Consider the following 20,041-nt stretch of genomic DNA (forward strand, 5'->3'; position numbering starts at 1 on the left):
CTGGTCCTAAAATGTGTGCTTTCTGTATTACAAAGAGTACATTCTATATTATGTTAAATCCTATACCTCTTTATCACCACATCTATTTGGCCAGTGTTTTAGATGAGTATTCATTCTGTGTCTGGAGTTTCCCACTGTATTCTCACAGTTGGAAAAGCTAAATACTGTGAGGGAACAGGCTGTGGAACAGGCTGCAGCAAACCGACGGCTTTTCATGAGCAGAAAAGTGAGAAAGCGCTGTGGGAGGACAGGCACGCCAAACCCTACTCCCCCACCTCCACCCCACTCCTCCCCCTCCCTCACTCCCGCCTGCCTTGCATCCCCCCCACCCCCTCCCCGCCCCCCACCCCTCCGGCCCACGCGTTGAGCGGGCTGTTTCAGACCACTGAAGCGCTTCCCCGCGCTGGGAGGTCAGTGGCGGTGCAGTGATGCATGCGAGCTCCTCTCTCCCGAGTGTTTGGATAGGCCCGCCAAGCCCGCCGCAGGAGAGTTTTATGGACAGGTAACGACTCCGCCAGTCTCCCCAGAGGCAAAAGGGAGAGAGAGAAAAATGGAGAGGGAAATGGAGGGGAAGGAGGGGGAGAGAGAGAGAGAGAATGACAGAGAGAGAGAGAGGCAGAGAAAGAGAGACTGAAAGAAAGACAGAGCGACAGAAAGAGATAGAGAAAGAGAGAGAGAAGAGGGAAGAGGAGAGAGGAAGGGAAAAGAGACAGACAGACAGAAATAGATAGAGAAAGAGAAAGAGAGACAGAAAGAAAGACCGAGCGAGAGAGAGGAAGGAAGAAAAAGCAAGCTTGTGGACAAGGGTCAAGTTTTAAACTCCATAGACCACACGCTGCGGGCTGAACTACAGGTCTCTGAAGCGCGGCATAAATATTTTAACGTGGTACTGGAAAGACTTTTGTTCGTCTTTTTTCGGTTTTGGCCTCCCTCTTTTTTTCCAACCTATTCTTCATGTGTTCTTTGTTCTCTTTCTTTCCTTCTTTTTGTTGTTGCTGTTATTGCTACTTCCAGGGCAAACCGCTCCACGGAACTTTTTTAGTGCCGCCGTTGCCTCCCCACGCCATATGTCATCCGTTATCCGGCGTACGGCAGCCACTCCCGTGACGGTTGACGGTTAAATTAGGTCAGATCAGATGCCTGTAAACAACGTGGGAGGAGCTGGCCTGTTAGGAGCTTCAGTGGTTTTGTACCGATCGGCTGCAGTGGCCTGATAGATAGTAAGCCCGTCACCTTTCCCCACTCCCCTCCACCCGCCCCTGGGCCTGACAAAAGGAGTCTCAGACTGTACCCTTTCCTGTACCCCTGACCCCATCATCAACCTCCACTAACTCACTAATGTCGTATTAATGGCCCCATCCGACTTGCTTGGCTGCCACCACATTCCCATAGAATGTCTCCATCGGTTATAATTGCCGAGACATTGTTCGCCCAGTTATTCTTAGTCGCAGACAAAATGTAATGAATGCGGAGGGTGGGTAGCGAGGGAGTGGTTAGCGTATGCGTGTGAGTGTGTTAACGTGTGTGACTCATGCCGCGCCACGCCACGCCACGCCACAACGCCAAGGAGTAAAAACTCAGCTGAGACAAAATTACAGGAATTTACTTAACAGGAAGACCATGTGAGAGGGAGAGAGATAACTACAGAGAGAAAGAGAGAGAGAGAGAAAGAGAGAGAGAGAACAAGCAAGGGAATGTAAAAGTGAGTTTTCTGCATTTCGAGGTGGGGGTGAACTGTTATCTAATCCACATTCGCTTTTAATTCAGAGACGCCCCAGACAGCCAGGGGAGTGTGTGTGTGTGTGTGTGTGTGTGTGTGTGTGTGTGTGTGTGTGTGTGTGTGTGTGTGTGTGTGTGTGTGTGTGTGCACTCGCAAAAAAGCTGTCCTAAAGAGGGATCCTGGCGTTGCCATAGCAGCATAGCTGAGGCACCATGTGGGGGGATACACACACAAACATAGAGAGGCAAACGCACAAACACAACACACACACACAAGCACGAGCACACACACAAACACACACACACACACACAAGCAAGAACACACACACACACACACACACACACACACACACACACACACACACATTCTCCCTAGCCCCCCGCAGAGAGTGCTCTGCTGAGAGACAGTGTGGCGTCAGTCCCCAGTTCCTGCCAATATTCTTCCCTGCAACAGCACTCTCTCAGCTCAGACTCAGCGGACCCTTCCTATGCACTACCACACCGACAACACTGCCGTCAAAAAAGCTTTTTATTTAAATATTATTACGATCCGTAATATCATTTATCATTATTATTACCGTTCTTTGGGAAGGCTTGCAGGGGATGGTAAAAACAAGAGCCGATTTCCACACATGGCGAGTGTTTCTGCCCTACTTGTGTTTTCCAATGCATGTATTCTGTTTGTTCTGAGGGCCACATAAATGTGAATGTCTTCTCACTGCTGTGTGCAAGACTACATATTCGCATGAGGAGATATCCCAAAGAGGAGTCATTGCACTCTAACCAATACTAGGCCAAATGACTAGTTAACTGCCTCTCTGTGATTCAGGCCATGGCTTCTCTGCTGTCCATTAACAAACACCATCTTTTACCACCCCTCGTTCCCCCTCTCACATCCCACATCCCCCACAAGATTTTTTTTTCTACCCAGGATGCAGTTGGGGAAGCCCTGATTCGAGGAGATATTTACGAGCCTGAGGAGAGTGTAATTTCCTCCCGGCCTCCGCTAGTTCCGCTAAAAAAAACAAAGTGGAGGAAGCACATTTCTCCAGGGAGACAACAGCCAGCGCGCCGCGGCACAAACCGGCCCCTGAAGGGCCACCAACGACGCCGGGCGGCAACACCACAAACAGCAAGAAAACAGCACAGGCAAAGTCATTCGATTGGAGAGACCAAGAAAAATAACAGTTTGTAAGATCTACTTATGTCCTTATAAACCAATTCATAACAAAACCCGGAACAACTACCCAACCTAGAGAACTTGGCAGGCCCCATGTTTCTCTGTTTAATTCATTTCAAAGAGGTATGCATAACCTCACAGTCTGTTGAGGGTTCTATCCTGTCCTCACTCGTGCCCATTCAAGAGGTCTGAGGCCAACACACAGGGCGTCTGAATACATCCAGGGGAGTGGTTTGACTCCTCCAGTACGTGGCAGGTGAGAGAGACAGTGAGTGAACTCAAACTCACAGGGGGCAGAGACAAGAGGGTAAAGGGCAAAGTGGGGCAAAGTGGGGCTTACGGGGCATCGTGAAGAAGAGCAAGCACCCAAGGGAGGAAGCTCTGGGTTGTGGGGGGCACGTCCTCTGCCTCAGCTGTTTTGGCCAGTGGGACTCAAGCAGGACCTGTTCCCTGGGACTCTCAGAAGAGAAAATGCTCAGACAGCAGCCTGAGAGTGTGTGCGTTAGCGTGCTTGGGCCTCTGTTTTCATATCTCGAGGTTTGACCAGCGGGCCGCGGTTTCACATCTCAGGTCTGCTTGGTGACAAATCTATTTTGGGTGTTGCTAGGAAAGAGAAGCGTCACCTTGAGGTGATGTTCATTACATTCAGTATTCTGATTTTATCAGGCCAACCAGAAGTACAAAAGAAACCCACCATTAGCTCATGAAACCTTTCTCTTTGTTTCTTTCACTTCTTTTCAATTCCTTTTTATGTCTCTGTGAGAACAACATATTTGCCTTGCTTTCTATATTTCTACTACCATTCAAGCCAACATTCATATGTCCTTACAAAGCAAAATGTGCCATTCTTTAAAAAGTATGACATAATAACATGGCATAAGACATAGATCCAGCTTTTATTGAGGTGCCTTTAGCCATTCACCAGCGGAGGTTTTATAAAGAGTTTACATGATTAGCATTAGCAGATTAATAATGCTAGCTACAACATTGTTATGATGTCACATGCATGACACATTAAAATCCAATGGATTTGGGTTTTGTGTGTTATCTGAATGTGTATGTGTATGTGCTTGTGTTTTTTCATGTTTTATGTCAAGGTTTGCAGCGGGTTTCTCATTATTATAAGTAAACAGAAAGAAGGAGAAAGAGAGCGAAAGGAAAAAAAGTGGAAAAACAACAAGAGAAAAAAATTACGAGGGAGAGAGAAGGAGAAACAGAGAGAGGGAGAGGGAGAGGGAGAGAGAGGGAGAGAGAGAGGGAGAGGGAGCGAGAGCGTGAGCAGCGGTGTGTGCAATGCCCTCGAGGGGGTGGGGTGTGGGGGAGAGCCAACGCAGAGAGACGAGAGACGAGCCCAACCGCCTGCCCTCCTCGTCCACACCTCTCACGAAACCGCAGGGGGGTTGTGTGTGTGTGTGTGCACTGGGGTGTGGAGGTTGGTGCTGGGGTGGATTGGTGGGGTCTCCACCACAGCTAACACAACACAACACAATAAGAGGTCACCGAGTGACACACATGTGGATGATGAGGACAGTTAAAGAGCGGTAAAAAGAAACTGCTTTAAATATACATTAGACATTAAACAAAAACACTGTTTTTCTAATCAGTGGAATTACGATTCTGTATATCAGTATCAGTAGGACCAGTTAGCCTTAGAAGATAAATGCCAGCGAAGCGTGACCAACCGATAAATCTCAAAACAGTGTAATTATTGAGGTTCTCTCAATTTGAAATGCAAACTCAAGTGACTGATAGCTTCTGTAATCATTCATCTGTCGATATCTTTTATGGTGTTATACTGTATGTGAGGATGTGGTTCGGTAAACGAATGTGCCATTATTTAGCCAGAAGAGATAACCAAACCATGAATTAAGTGAATTTAGTGAATTAATGACAAAACTATTCAAAGATGTTCACTGTATCCTTAGTCCTTGCGACGTCACTGGTTTACCTGTATCACTCAAACACCTTCCGCTTATCTTAACCGCCTTTGCCTTGCGTGCCTCGCACACAATAATCAGCCATAGCCATACTCAGTAGCTTGCTAAGCCTCTTACACCCTTCCCACCAGCTTAACCGTCAGAGGCGACAACAGATGCGCTCAGTTCAGATAAAAATGCTCCAGCACCTGTGTATAGACAGACCCTGTCATCCAACCACCTGAGCAGCCAACACACACACAAACCAAACACACAGCGTCCCACAAAAGTACGCACTGGCCACGCAAGTGCCAAAGGACCCCAGTGTGTATTTTAATAAGATGTGAAGCCATAGATAAGAACAAAAGGACAATGAAAAATTAGAGTTACAGCCAATAAGTCATCTATTTATATTACTGATTAACTTTCCTGTATGTAATCTGCCTCTCCCCTGTGTCTGTCATATCCGAAAGGGTAACATGGGAATTCATAACTTCAGAGAAGAAGCTTCTGGCACATTCACCAGAGGAATGTATCAGATAAACAGGGTATGATCCCATTTCATCATGTTAAAGAACCTCATACGCATACACATACCTCATACCCATATGTCATACTCATAGTCACATTTACACATATTTAAGCCAACTTTGTCAATTATCAGACCTCATTTGCTCAACAGACAGCCACACTGCAAAAACGAATGTCAGGTCAGTGTCGATTTGACTAACTTAAGTTTTGTTTTGTTCTTAGCTCTTTCTAGCCACACACATGGGGCATATATTCTTAAAATGTGCTTCACATACATGCAACTGTTATATTTGTGTGTTTCTCAACCTGCTTGATTTAATTGTGGCCTTAGATTACGCACAGGGAAAAGGCCTTATATTGACCACAAAATCTCCACAAGAGTTTAGCGCATATCACTGCACAGATAAATACAAATACAACATGGCATTCCTAAACTAAGCTTTCTGAAATATCAAGTGATACCACTCAGACTTTGAGATGGCATTTAGATAGAAATGTAATGTTTATGACAACACACACACATGAACAGTGATGGGGGGGGGGGGGGGGGGGGGGTCACAAACACTCCAGCCAGGTACCTCAGTAGTGAAGAGACATTGTGGACATTTACACACATTGAACTACACATAACATGTTATAACATGGAAGCACTGTGACAAGCCAATCGAATTTTGAAAAAGACAAACAGAACTCTGGTCTTACCACTGGTGATGAGATCCGGCAGCCAGGGCAATCACAGATTGGAGGGTGTACCTGTAAGATTCCTTTGGACATAAGGGTCTTCAAGCTCTTCCCTGAAGGAGAAGGACACACACCATTAGTCATAACAACCTCCTCCAAATTAAACTTAATGACAGGGAACAATGACACAAATGAAACAGAGCTCACTGTAAAGCTACACTGTCTCGTTGTTGGATGCCCTGTCAGGATTGATTATTGAAATGCTATGTAAATCACATCTCTGATTTGTTCAAGAGAAAATAGCAACCACACAGTAAAAAAAAAAAAAAAGAATCACATATTAGAAATATTTACCAATCACACTGACACTGACACATAGGCTATGATTATTAGGCATTAAAAACACATCCAGATTATGCCAATCTCTCAGTAGGTTGTTAAGGCCACTAAGGTTCAGATACAGATATCTTCAAATATTCCTGTTAGACAGCAACGGATTAGTAATTATCACAGTACTGACCAACGTTGCCCCTTCTCCTATCTCAGTCATTCACACTCGGGCTCCCATGCAAAGAGTAGCTGGGTGTCGGTATGAAGGCACCTCACCGTCGCTACCACACCACGAGTGAGACGCAACTCTTAAAAATGTTCGGCCAGAGGCGGTTATCATTCCCACCCCATGTTTCAGTAAAGCATTTCGAATCAGTCTGGTGACATCGTGCTCACAGGCAAGGGCGCCCACACAGTAACCATGTGGGGGATGTCTACAGAATATTTTTCAGCGAAAAGCGTATCAACATTAAGCTTTACAAATGAACACTACCACACAAACAATCCTTCGTGAGTTGTTCAAATAAACCAGTCAATTCGTAATAGCTACCATAACCTGAAATACTAGTTGCGCTTTGTTTAATTTTTGTCTATCCTAAGCTCTCTGTGCTGGTAAAGCATGAAGCATCTTTAACATATACAACAATCTTCACGACACCCTAAACCCTGCTCCAAAATAGCCAGAAATCGTTTTCATATTAAGATACACTTATTCAAACAAACCGTTTCCCGTGTGCTAAGACATGTGGTCTATTTAATACGAGGGTATCCTTAGCAAAATAGTCAATCTTGAAGTGCTGCGTAATTGTAGCATCAGCAGTGACCCCCCGGCCTCACAACGAAACACAAATACACAAAAAAATTATTCGCATCAGCGTACACAGTAGTCATGCTTATCACCTTATTCCACGTTCTTGACTCCCGATGCGCCGCGTTAATGAACGTTGTGAAGGGAGCAGTCAAGTGTCTGTGTTATTCTTTTTTTCACTCCTTTCAGTAAACTACGCGCAGTACTCGGTGTAATGCTGAGCAACCCTTTAATTCCAAACGCACGGAGCGCTGGGTGAAACTAAATTATCACACAACTAAGAACATGACAGTCGCTTGAAAAACGAGGAACGTCACATCTGTACACATGCATGTTATATATGTTATAATTTACCTTTGTGCCTGATACTTCGTTTCCAGTCTTTTGCAGTCTCCCGTCCACTCACAAACTGGAACTCGTTCGGGGTTAGCCACTCACCCCGATATTTGATTGAGGGTCCCTTACTGCCCTGACACAGTTTGTTAATATAGAGTAATGCCTTGTTCTCCCCACATTCCACTTCGATACATGGTTCCCCGTTGTCAAAAAACGGCTGAAAGTCCGGGATGGAGGAGAATCTCTCCAGCATTAAGTCATCCGGGTGGTGGTGGAGACTCTGGTGATGCAGTGCTGTGTCGTGTAGCCCCAAGTAAGCGCGATGATGGGCGAAAATGTGGTCGTACGGCGGTGGATGAGGGGTCACCACGGGGATAGCGGTGGCATTTAAAGGGGCCAGGTATTCGGGATGGTTGAAGGCAGCTAATGCCATATCTTCCCCATCCAGTCTCTCCTTTTTGATGGCAGGCATGTTACTAACAGCGAAGCGCCGGTAACAAGTGATTAGCAGTTCGTCCGTCCCAACTTGTGTATCCTCTTTACGGAGTTGGTTAGTCCAGACTTGTAGGCGCTCCACTTTGTTTTACGCAAGGCTCCCGTGCCGCTGTCTGACAGCCGTCCGCGTAAATTCACCAACAGATTGCCATTCACCAGTTCCCAGTTCTCAACAGCCTCGCTCTCCGCTGGGCTCAGAGCTTCACTTGCATGACGGCTTTCACCGAGCTCCAGCCTACCACGTCTAATCGGACTCGTACAGCTAATGCATGACATCTAGGAGAGATTCTCGCCGTGGTCATTATGTTGGTTCAGTGATTATTGATCCCTCATCGACTTGAAGATGAATTTTAAGGTGTCGAAGCTTGAAATATTTCTCACTAGTGTTTTTATTTCCTTTATTGACAGAAACTCTGAAACATCCCGGTTCGCGCTTTTACATCACGCATTAACCATGCTAAATTACTAAATCAAGTCTCATGAGATTAATGATGAGTTCACTATTCATACTCTCAGAGAAGGACATTACACTTGCTTTAGTAAAAAAAAAGTTGTTATTGATTGCCTGGCCAAGATTATGTTAATAATTAACCATCCTCTGCGTCCTTTTTTAAGTACTCGAAAGCAACTAATGGTTAAAGCTAATGAGACGTTTGCATGGCTTGTTTTTTTAACCCTGTATATATCGTTAAAGTCACGCTTTAGTTCATAGACCCAGACCAAACAAGATTTGCACTCTTCGCCGCTTCCCTAACTTGGCCCATTTAAACAGCGGAGGCTTGGCGAGCGCGAAAAAAGGCAGGGGGTACTGCGACGTACGCCACTGTTGCGTGACATTTTCCAACCTCAGGCTAAGTTCAAAGGAAATACAGGCCTATCTGTCTATTTACTACTCCTCACATATTTAAACATCATTTTATGTGAAATGCATCAACATTAGCAGTAATTATATGTATCCCTAAAGTGTTTCATGAAGACAGCAACCTTAAGCATGCCATTACAAGTAACCCCTGGCAATCTACAGTGCATTATAGTATTTACTATCTAATATATTGTGCAATAAAGTACTTACTATCTTACTTACTAATAGTATATTGGTCTCACTGAGGTCTTTCACACCAAAATAATGCTACCCTGAAATGATCCTCAAAATAAAAAATAAATATTAAACTGCTGTATCGTTCACATAAGAATAATATTTTACGTGTAGTTTACAGTACCTATGAAATACTAAAATGAACATTTTGCGTTTTACTGCCATGTCTTATTCAACTGTCATCAACCTGAAGCGAAGCATAAACCAAAATCTGCATTAATACTCTTTAGAGCCTGGTATGCGCTAACACAAAGCAACAGGCAGGGTTGGGAAGCAATTTAAATGTAATATGTCACAGATTACTAGTTACCCTGTTTTAAATGTATGTAATGTCAATATTTTAATTACTTAATCAAAGTAATAAAACGTATTACATTTGATAACCTTCAATTACTTTTTGATTGGAACAGTAGAGGTGTTGCAAATTCAAACAAGAGAACCAATCAAAAACGATGCCTAACATTTGAGCACATACTGCCTAATGAATGGAGCCTGTCTGGACACTTAAAAGATGCAAAAGAACAGGATGAATGTGGCATGCTACGTAGAAGCTTTAAAGCTTTTTACCGTAAAGGAACATGATATATTTGGATGCAACCCCTTTGTAATCACCAACATTTTCATCAGAAACTGTAATTTAATTACATATTTTTTTCTCAGTAATGGATTACAATTACATTTAATTTGAAATGTAACTAACTCTGTTACATGTAATTAGTTACTCCCCAACCCTGGCAGTGGGATGGTTGCATCAGACTCTTGTATTCCTCTTTGAAGTCCCTCTATGCAGTAATCTATTTAGACTGCCAGTGGTATAGTAATCCAATGTCTGATTTGAGTTACTCTTAGGATATACAAAAAACACAAATTGTTCTTCTTTCCGTATTATTCTGTTAGAATAATATCCCCACATTTTAGGTTGAACACCAAAGAACATTCCATGCCTATTATACAGTATGTCAATGCTAGTTATGCATTTGAAGTAAACTGATTAATTCAGTGAAACACATTTAAGCAAAACTCATATGATAGTTTCATCAAAAATCACAATATCAATGTAAATTAGTTTGTTCATCATTTATATTTTCTAAATGCAATGGCATATGCACCGAAAATAAGAAAATTATCAGTGAATCCACGATTATATTTTTTTCATGAACATGAGGCCAGCTCCATGGTCTCACAAAAAAAAGAAGTAAAACGCCAAAGTAAAAAAGGGTGCGACTACGTTACAAGCTGAAGCATATTACTCCACGAGTAAGAGACAGAGAGAGATAAAAGCAACTACGTTAGATCTAGATTTTCACAGAGAATGGGTTAGAATACCTACCTAGTTCCCCAGCTATGGATAGATAGAACACCTTCCTTATATTTCGTTGCTTTGAACATAAAGATGAAGTGTGTGTAACCAAGCACTTGAGATAAAAAGACACTTGCCCTTATGTTTAACTGTGTAGGTGTAAGACAGAGGTAAGAGAGAAAGACCATGTACAAAAGGATATGGTGGCAAAGCATGAAGGCTGTGAAACCAACAGTCAACCAAATGAACCTACACTCACAAGGGTAAGTGTGGATAGCTCTGAAGTGGATTCACAGGAGGCTTAGCATGACGGCAGGAGAATTAGTTACCAATTTCACTCTCATAAACACGATTAAGTCTGACTATCACACAGGGTTTTACCGCATGCAGCTTTGAAGCCAAATGTACACATCGAGAGAGAGCGACAGAACGAGAGAGAGAGAGAGAGGAAAATCACATTTCTGAGCTTCACTCAGCACTTCCTGACAAGAGATAAACGCTGTACATATTCAATTCACCTCAACCCACCTGGAAAAAGAGACGGTGAAGGTGATAATATCGGTGTAGTGCATCTTCAGGAGCGACCCAAACAAACCAGAGCAGGGATCCCCTGACGGGGCCACCCCCTGCCCCCTCACACCCACACGCTGCCTGATCATCAGCAGTGCCTGTGAGTCAGGAGTTCCGCCTCCCCTGACCTACTCAAGAGCATTTACCAACAAAGGGGTTCCCCTGAACTTTGATATTACAGCATAGCCTCCTTCCCACGGGACGCCTTCAAAGGGTTCCCCCCTGACCTTTCAGACAACATCAACGCATCCACCTCCAGGGTTCTGCAGAACTGGATGAGGGTTCACCTCTGCCACCACCACTAAGGCGGATTTCATCTGAAGATGAGTAGGCCTCACCTCCAACGCGGAGCAAACACCACATTCACTTTTTGTTTCATAATTTAAGGTCGATTGAGGGTTTTCCTGCCATTTTTCCACTGAAACAGACTGAACTTCTAAGAAAGAACTTCATAAGAAATTTTTGACATTCTCTTGGCATTATTAGCACTGATGGTCATTGCATGAACTCATGATTTAGCATAATGGTGTATTTTGCTATTGGACTATCCACTGTTAAAATGATACATACTGTCTCTATGTGACCAGCTTTAGGTGAAACATTTTAGTTGAGTTTTTTTTTTATGTCTGGAGAACTCCTAGTCTAATGACTAGTGTGGGTTATAATGTGTATTATTGAGGTGTGCTTTACCTACTTGGGAGATGATCTTTTGGTACTTTAGACAAAGTACCTCCTAGCCTCCGCTCATAACTGCGAGGACAGCGTTGTACTGGACCCCATGTCTGTCACAAGCATTTTAAAATGGTTAGTAACCTTTTATTAAGGACAGTTAAATCATGGATATATCATTTTAAGAACATCTACATTGTGGTTATGATACACCATCACAACATCTGTGATCATTCTAACTCCAGATTTATTTTCAGTGTTACATGTGCCATCTATCAGATTGGCTGGCTAACATTGGAGGTCAAAGTACCCAAGGACTGGTGAGTGATAGGAGACTGCCATTAACACAGAAGAGCTGAGGGCCCTCTCATGTAAGTAAGTACGCCCTTACACACATTACCTAGACCTAGACCTAGCCCCACCTCAAGTTATCACATCCTCTTAATTTATTTATTTATTTCCATAAATAAAATCTTGACTTGTCTAAAATACAAAATGAAGTGTAATGGGTAAGGAGCTGAATCCAAGACTCCAGTTCCATCATCCAGGGTTTAGTCTGCGGAGCCCTTATGGAGGGCAACCCAATTCTGATGTTCCAGCTGCCGCTGGCAAGCTGGTCAAATACAAACTCTGTTGTTTTTCCTGCCTCTGGTCCCATAGACATTTTTTTTTATCTTCATTTCCCACAGACACGTTGTTCACTTTTGTTTAGTCTGAATAAATAAGCACCCTGAGATGAAGATCTAATGCAATGTCATTGTTAATTGTCTTTTGATTACTTGGCTTGGGGACTTACATTTAAGCTACCGTCATGCTTCACCAATCTAAAAGTGTATGGGATTTTGTATGTTGTCACAACAATCTTTATTGAACAATTTTAATCAAGAAAATGTATCTGGTTTAGGATCCAACATATATGATATTCACATTATTCAAATATAAACTTCATATATGTAATTCATCAACCTCAGTTATGCATCAGTGTACAAACACAAAACGCTTCACTAATATTCTCCATACGAGACTAACGTTGCTTATTGTCGCGCTTCCTTTGTTTCCTTTCTGTCGGCTGTAGACATACCCCTCTTCAGACGCCCCCGCCTCCGCGCCGTTGTTGGCAGCGGCCCCGGAGCCGCAGCGCTGCCGGCGGGGGAGAGAGGTAATAAATAACCCGGGGAGAGGAGCGGAGACCGCCGGGCGGTGCACAGTCTGACCTGACAAATACTCACTGGAAAACCATCAGAGAGAGAGAGCCCACCCCTAGCGCTTGGAGCCAGCCCTTCAGACATGAGCTGAAAAATATATAGGCCTACCCATATTGGAAAAAACTGCGTCTTTCCCTCCATCGTATCCCCCCACCAACAACCAGACACTTTCGGAGACGCAGCGAGAGTAATTAACTCTTTAGAGAGAAACTGGAATTCCTTCTTCCCACCATTCTATTGAAGTCTGCGTGGCAGTTAAGCTATAGCCTAAAGGCTAGACCCTACATATCCATTTTTAAACTTTCCACAGTGCACATTACCAGCATTCATGTGGCACTTAAATGTTCTTGTAAAAGCAATATGCCTAATAGTATAAGAGTGTTGATAAAACTTCTAAAATAAAGCCTTTCGTGTGATGACTTACTCCAATCACAAGAATTAAGCTAAATTCAAGTTGAAGCTAACGCTAAAAACACAATAATTATGCTACTGAATGGAACAGACTGGAATTAGACTTTAAAACTAATCACAGGCTTTGTCTAATGGTACTGGCACCACCGCTTTCAGAGACCCTCTGTTCCAGGCAGCACTGGCGACAAAGCTCTGAGTAACATAAGACCCCCAGAGGCTCGTCGGGTTTATGCTGTCGTGCCGGCGCCCTCCGCCTCACTCCACAGATCTAAAGGGTCAGGCGGCTGTCTCTGATCCCGAACGGCGGCCCGTCCACATGGGATTTATTTCCTCGCTGGACGGGCAGGCAGGCGGCCCAGGAGGATACTCATTTTAGACCAGCGTCTGTGGCTGTCAACACCGACAGCGGCGATCGAAGAGACGACACTCGAGCCCCCAGTGTCTGTGTCCTTTCAAAACACTCCTCCCCTGGTAGCCCAACCTCGCTCCCTCCCCAACACTCGTACGCCCCCAAGCGCGCCCTCCCGCTCTACAGAGACGAATGTGACAGAGGCGCCATTTTTATTAATGATGTTGCATTAGTTTTGTTAGCTGCCTAAGTGGCCTTACTGAAAAGTTTTGGTTACATTTTCAGATTTAAAGATGCCACATAACATTCCGTGTAAAAAAAAGTCTGGATTTTTTTTGTTGAAAGATAGAGGCCAAGGTTAGTCACAGAGCCAGACCGTTACATTTCATGTTGACAAGTGACAGTCTTAGGAAGGCCAAGGAAAGCCTGAGCTTGAGATAGTTTATCGGACCTAGGCCCTTACAAGTTAGACCATTCATATTTGTGCCAAAACACAAATATTTGCGGGTAATCATTAAACATAAACTAGGCCTACTCATTATCTCACCCGTAATGATTACTATGCTCTGGCTATTCCAAAGAATTTACCACCCTTGAATAAAATTACATTTATGTGCACACCCAAAATAAATCAACAACCATGCCTGAGGAAAGTAACATTCATTAGGCACAACATTAATTTGGTAAATGCCTCCCAAAGAGGATTACATTTCGTTAGTATTGGAGTCATTTAATATGTTGGCTATGGTGAATATGCAAACGTATATTATGTTATATTACAAACTATTTAAACTAACCTTAGAGCCAGCCTTAGAACACAACGGAGTATGAAAGGGTTGAATATGCTTGCAAAGAATAATCCCTGATCTCCCTGACCGTATTGATTTTTTCTGTGTGATGTGAAACCAGCAATCAGCACTGTGGTTTGAAATAGCCCTGAAACCAGAGCTAAGACGTCAATGAGTCGCCAACACATTTCAATTAGCGTGCCGCCCGGCCGATCAGTCCCCCGGGCCACTTCGGCTCCGACGGTCGGTCACGCCCTGTGCCCCGCCATCAGGGAGGATGGATTCTCCATATAGTATTTCCCAAGAAAATACAGGTAGGCCTGGTCGGTGTGTATGTTCCTCATCAGATAGGAATTAGCCTACTTTGACTGAAGATGGGCTGTGAGCATGGTGATAAATCCTTAATATTCAGGATGCTTTTGTTTTGTGATTGATGAGGTCTAACATATTGTTAGCTATTTCTGAAAATGATTTACAAAAACACAAGGAAGCTAAAGAAAATACAAAAACACAAGGAAGCTAACAGAATACAAAGCACAGGTGTGCTGGGTCAATGTACTAATAGAAAATAAAGAGAATAAGTACCTATATAATTTCATTCTAATCGACTTTTTGTAATAAAGCTGTATTATAGAAAGTGAAAGAGTTGTGAGTCATACTTCGTTATACTTTATACACGATATTTATGTGTTCCTAATATATTCATAATTATCTTATATTCATGTGTGCCCCATAATTAGGTTGAAGTAGGAACGTTTCTGCGTCCTCCAGGTCTAGCTGACAGGGGTAGATGTACTTTGTGTTGCTGAATTTACAGCAGGGTCAGAGTGCCACTGTTACTCTTTGCATTAACTGCGTCACTACACATCTGTTCCAAATAATCAAGACAGCATTGATTAGTGTACCGTGGTGACGTCTTTGTCTCAGTGTGATCACATATCTTATCCGTGTAAGGCTGGGCTCACTGATTAACGCCCTCTCTTGTCAGCAGGATACTTCAACTTGGACTTTTTCCTTGTTTAATTAGAAATGCAGGTACATCTTAATGTGAAATCCCTATCCCTTGATGTGTATCATTTTAAATGTAACCTTGAGTGTCCATTAAGATGTTCTACAAAATTCTATCAGAAGGAACAATATCGAACTAAACAATTAAATTCCATTTAATTATGGAGTATTCAATAGACGGTGGTGGAGTGACATTTTGGGGGATCTTTGTCTAATGGGATCCAGCCTTGGGTTTTGGGTTTGGGTGAGGAAATCAAGACACCACTGAGTCGCAACACCAGTCACCAGTCAATCAGTGGTACTACAGGAGCTGGCGTAAGCTTCTACAATTCTATTACAGCATTTTCCATGCATGCTACTGTGTGTGCTGTTGTGTGTGTGTGTGTGTGTGTAAGGCCAGGTGGTGTGTGAGAGTGTATGTGTGTGAGCATTGGGCCCGAGCGCCAGCCCCGGGTAAGGTCAGGTTTGTTTTGACCCTGAAACGCTGTGTGAATCAGCGGCAGTTCCCATCAACGCCGCAAACCAGCACACATCAGTGGAGAGGTGAGACAGAAGGTTAGGAAAGAGAGGATAGTGGGAAGGGTTGCCTTGGTGACACCCCCCACTCTAGCTCTTGTATGCCTCCCCCCCCCACCCCCCGGCCTTACCAGCCATCACTCTTACCCCTCCCCACCACCCCTTCATACCCCCCAGAGCTGAAACCCAGAGACGCCCCTGGTCTCTTTTTTTATTCTGGCTGTCCGGCATCAGCCTCACCGCAGGCTATCCTTCCCTCCTCCTCTTCCCAACCCCCAGATCAATACCACTCTCCGCCTTTCATCTGACCGGTGCAGCCGCACTTCCTGAGGAAAACCCAATACACACCCGGACAGACCGGCGCACCGCTCCCCTCATGGTTCTGGCGCTAGGAGGATATGAGCGGCTGTCATTGCGTGGTGCTTCCTGCGTGCTGCATGACAAACGCGCCCACACCTAGCGGGGCACGCAGCAGCCTGTAGGTACAACAGTTGGTGGGAAATTAAATGGTGCGTGGAGATGGATTCGCAATTTCTTGAGGTATAAGGCACGCAGTCTTCTGCATTGATTATCTCATTAAATGTAAGTCTGCCTCGCGTAATTAAATTTGGGAGGGTAATTACATTGTTTTTCAGAGGCACTGCGGATGGCGCCCAATTATTCTCGCACAGCCAGTCTTTTCATGCGTAGGAGAGCCTCGGGGAGCTCTTTACACATGTTAAATTTTGATCTAGGGATCATGATCAAATATGGATTCCACTGGACATCACTGGACATATGTCTTAAGATGAAGATCAAGAATGATACCCCTTTCAAAATACTTTACCTTGTTAGTTTTAGTTCTAATTATTTGGGGATTGAGACATTTTCAGCAGTATTTTGTGACTACTTGTGAATGTTTTTGTGTAGACACAGAGGCAGCGACTGACTAAACTTCTCTATCAGGGGGCAGCACAGTCAAGTACATTCCCCTGAAATAATGTCAAGTGACCCAAACAGCAACCGAGGCAAACCTGATGTTATTTTTCTTCGCCTGTTCTGCTTATCCAGTCCAGAGTTTTCTGAATACCGAAGCTGCATTCTTGAGCGAACATGCTGAAACACAGGGAGCTGCCCTGGGATGTGACGAGAAAAAGCTGAACGTACGCCGGAGATCAGAACGTGGCGAGGTCGCTCCAGGGTCGGCAGTAGAAGGACCGCAGTCGAACAGCCAAACAGTGACGTGGAAGTAGATCTGCAGTGACTCACGCTGGGTCAACTGGAGCATTGTGTAATGACAAACTAATCACGATCAAAACCACTGCTGTCAATTCCCTCCGTTTTTCTGTCGCCGGGATCCAGAAAGTCAAGAGCTTTGTTTTTGTTTGTTTGTACCGTTGCTTAATGATACATCTGAATGATTGTTTGGCCACAATTTACCTGGCCAGACTGTGTTTGTTCCACTGCTAGTCTGGCCTCTGGTGCCAGAAATACCAGGTGTCTGCTGCCTTAAAATTCCCTGTCTAGACTTGGAATAGGCTTGATAGATTTAACCAGAAAAGGAAGCAATTCATTCAGCGGGGAGAGGCTCCTTGGCTGCCCGAACCCAAGATCCAACTGCTCCAGAGCAGACCTTTTGATGGATATTTACTGTTTTGTTTGTTTCCTAAAAGTTTGATAGAAACCCCTCAGACGTATAATTGTGCTCATAGATTTGTGTGTTGAGTGGAGGCAGGGACTGCAGCACTAGCACATAAACATGCATTTGTCTATTTCTTGCCTTCTGGTGATTTGGACCCAGCGGTGGTAATGCTGTATACCCTAGGCAGCATTCACACAGAAATGTTTCTCATCACCGCTGTATTTCATCAATTCTCATGAGGCTGGCACCAATGGGAGAGACATCCTCCCACTCTCTCTTCCACACACATGCGCACAGCCCAGCACAGATGAAAACACACGCACACGTGCACACACAGTGCGCGCACACACACAATCAGGATGTTGTCCAAACAGATGTTTAGTCTGTCCGGCTTTCGACCACAGTTTTTTTTTTTGGTTCTTCCTGAAGACCTGAATCACTGGCTTTCCCGACAGCCGGCGGCTTCTCCCTGGCCTTTATGCGTACGTGTGTGTGTGGGTGTGTGTGTGTGTGTGTGTGTGTCTACAGGCAGTTTCCACTCAAGCATGTGAGGTCAGAGACGGGACAGTGGCGGTGACTGCGGACGAGCCCGATGGTAGAGGAGGAGGTGAGGGGAGGTGTCAGCTGGAGCCACAGGGCGAGAGGCCCCGGCACAGTAAACATTACGTCACGGGGCCCAGCTCTGTTGTCGGGGGCCCTTGTCTTTTAAATTTAGACATGATCTCAGCTGAGTCACTGAAAAACACACGGCGTGGGGAAAAATGGGCCTGACAAGAATAAAGGGCGCACCCCTCAAGGTTTCCAGACAATCCAAAATAGGTACGGGCTGTCTGTCCGGGGCTGATTGCAACCAAATGGCAAATGAAGGGGTGGTGGCATTTAAGACTGTTAAGGGTTGTGCGCCTCTCTGACTGGAAAAGCCAGCTCCATTTGTGAGCCCATGGAAATGGCCAAACCTTATAAATATGTAATGACCCTGTTTACTTTGCATTTATGCCCTGGGAGTTGGTATGGTTATGGATCAGAATAAGTTTGTGTGTCTGTGTGGTGTGTGTGTGTGTGTGTTTGTGTGTGTGTGTGTGTGTGTGTGTGTGTGCGTGTGTGCTGTTATTATTATTCTACCATCCCCTCCCCAGCCTTGTGTTCATAACAGATTAGTGACATCAGCCGCAGTAGGACCTGAAGCCTGCCCGCCACCTCCACGTCTGTTCCTCTCCCTGAGCCACTGCCCGTCTCAGGGGGTGGCATTCCTTTCCATTATGAATGGCCTCCATTTATTTATATCTGAATGAGAGCAGCAGAGAGGAGGCGGCATCTTAATTTGTGTGTGGTTTTTGTGTGTGGGTGTGTGTGTGTGTGTTCACATCTGTGTACGTGCTTAGTTTGGTTCCCTCAGACTCCAGGCACACACACACACACACAATTCCAAATGAGAATGTGGGAGGACGGCGAGCAGGCGGAGGACACTAATATTCCCGGGGACCTCCGCCAAAAGGGTCTACATGGAGGTGGAGGCTGAGAGGGGTGGGGGTGGGGGTGGTGGTTGCACACCGGGGCAGGAATGGCTCGGCGGAGCAATTCCACTTGGCAGGTAGATGAAGTGCGGATCATACTGGGAGGCATGGGATGATTAATAGGAGTGGGAAGGCGCGCAAGAGAAAACAGTGCCATAAATCAACGTCAGTGCTCTGGTAATTGTAATTGAAATGAATTTTCTCTGCCCCAGCGCTGGGCATTGCAATTGATTTTGACCAAAAACCCCCCTGGTGGTCCTCTGGAAATGACTCTGAGTACAAAAAATGCACTCGGAGAATCCAGGAGGAGAGTCGACACAGCATGACAGTGTGAGGATATTGGTGTGAAGGACACCAATCAGGGAGCCAATCAAAGTTGTCTCTGAGATGCCCCACAGAGAGTGCCATCATGTCTAGGAGGAGTGAGGAAAGGAATGATGGTTTCATTAAGCAAATGTCACATTCTTAACTGTGAATGCACAAGGGAGGGAGATAAGTGGAAGGACACGAGAGGAATTGTACTCACTTAGAACTTGTTGACTCATCGCAAATTAACATATTGGCAACATTACAGTGGGATGATATTTCCATTGGCTGTTGGGGTGCTGTTTTGTCAGTATGTAACACCACCTAAAATAGTCCCATCATCACGTAAAGACATGATTATCAGGAAACGCTTTTAGCATCAAACTAATGTATAGAAAAAATGTTAATAGCAATTATTGTTAAAAATGGAATAAACTCAGAGAACCCAGCGGTGATGAATCCCTTTCAAGTTCATCTCCCTGATTTAAAGCAAGCTTGCTAGCGGCTCACCTGCGGGTTAGGCTCGACCCTGAAACTAGAGCAAAGAAGAAATGAGACACTGACTGCGGAGAGAAATTAGCAAACATGTTGCACATCATATCCTTAGCAACCCCTCTGAGAGCCTTTTCCTTCTTACCCCAACACAACGTTTCGTTCCACAACACACTGTTGAATTCTCAGATAGTATTCT

General features: G+C 44.6%; 1 protein-coding gene across 1 annotated transcript in view; it reads right to left on the minus strand.

Moving 5' to 3' along the window:
* samd11 (sterile alpha motif domain containing 11) overlaps positions 1-8,662 on the minus strand; it is a 62,173-nt gene extending 53,511 nt beyond the window's left edge. The window contains 3 exon segments of the mRNA XM_080854177.1: positions 6,050-6,141; positions 7,521-8,057; positions 8,060-8,662. Of these exon segments, the coding sequence (XP_080710303.1) occupies positions 6,050-6,141; positions 7,521-8,057; positions 8,060-8,273 (843 nt within the window). The 5' untranslated portion in view covers positions 8,274-8,662.
* Positions 8,663-20,041: the final 11,379 nt, after the last annotated feature.

The sequence above is a fragment of the Sprattus sprattus genome (assembly GCF_963457725.1).
Source record: "Sprattus sprattus genome assembly, chromosome: 16".
NCBI classification, from domain to species: Eukaryota; Metazoa; Chordata; class Actinopteri; order Clupeiformes; family Clupeidae; genus Sprattus; species Sprattus sprattus.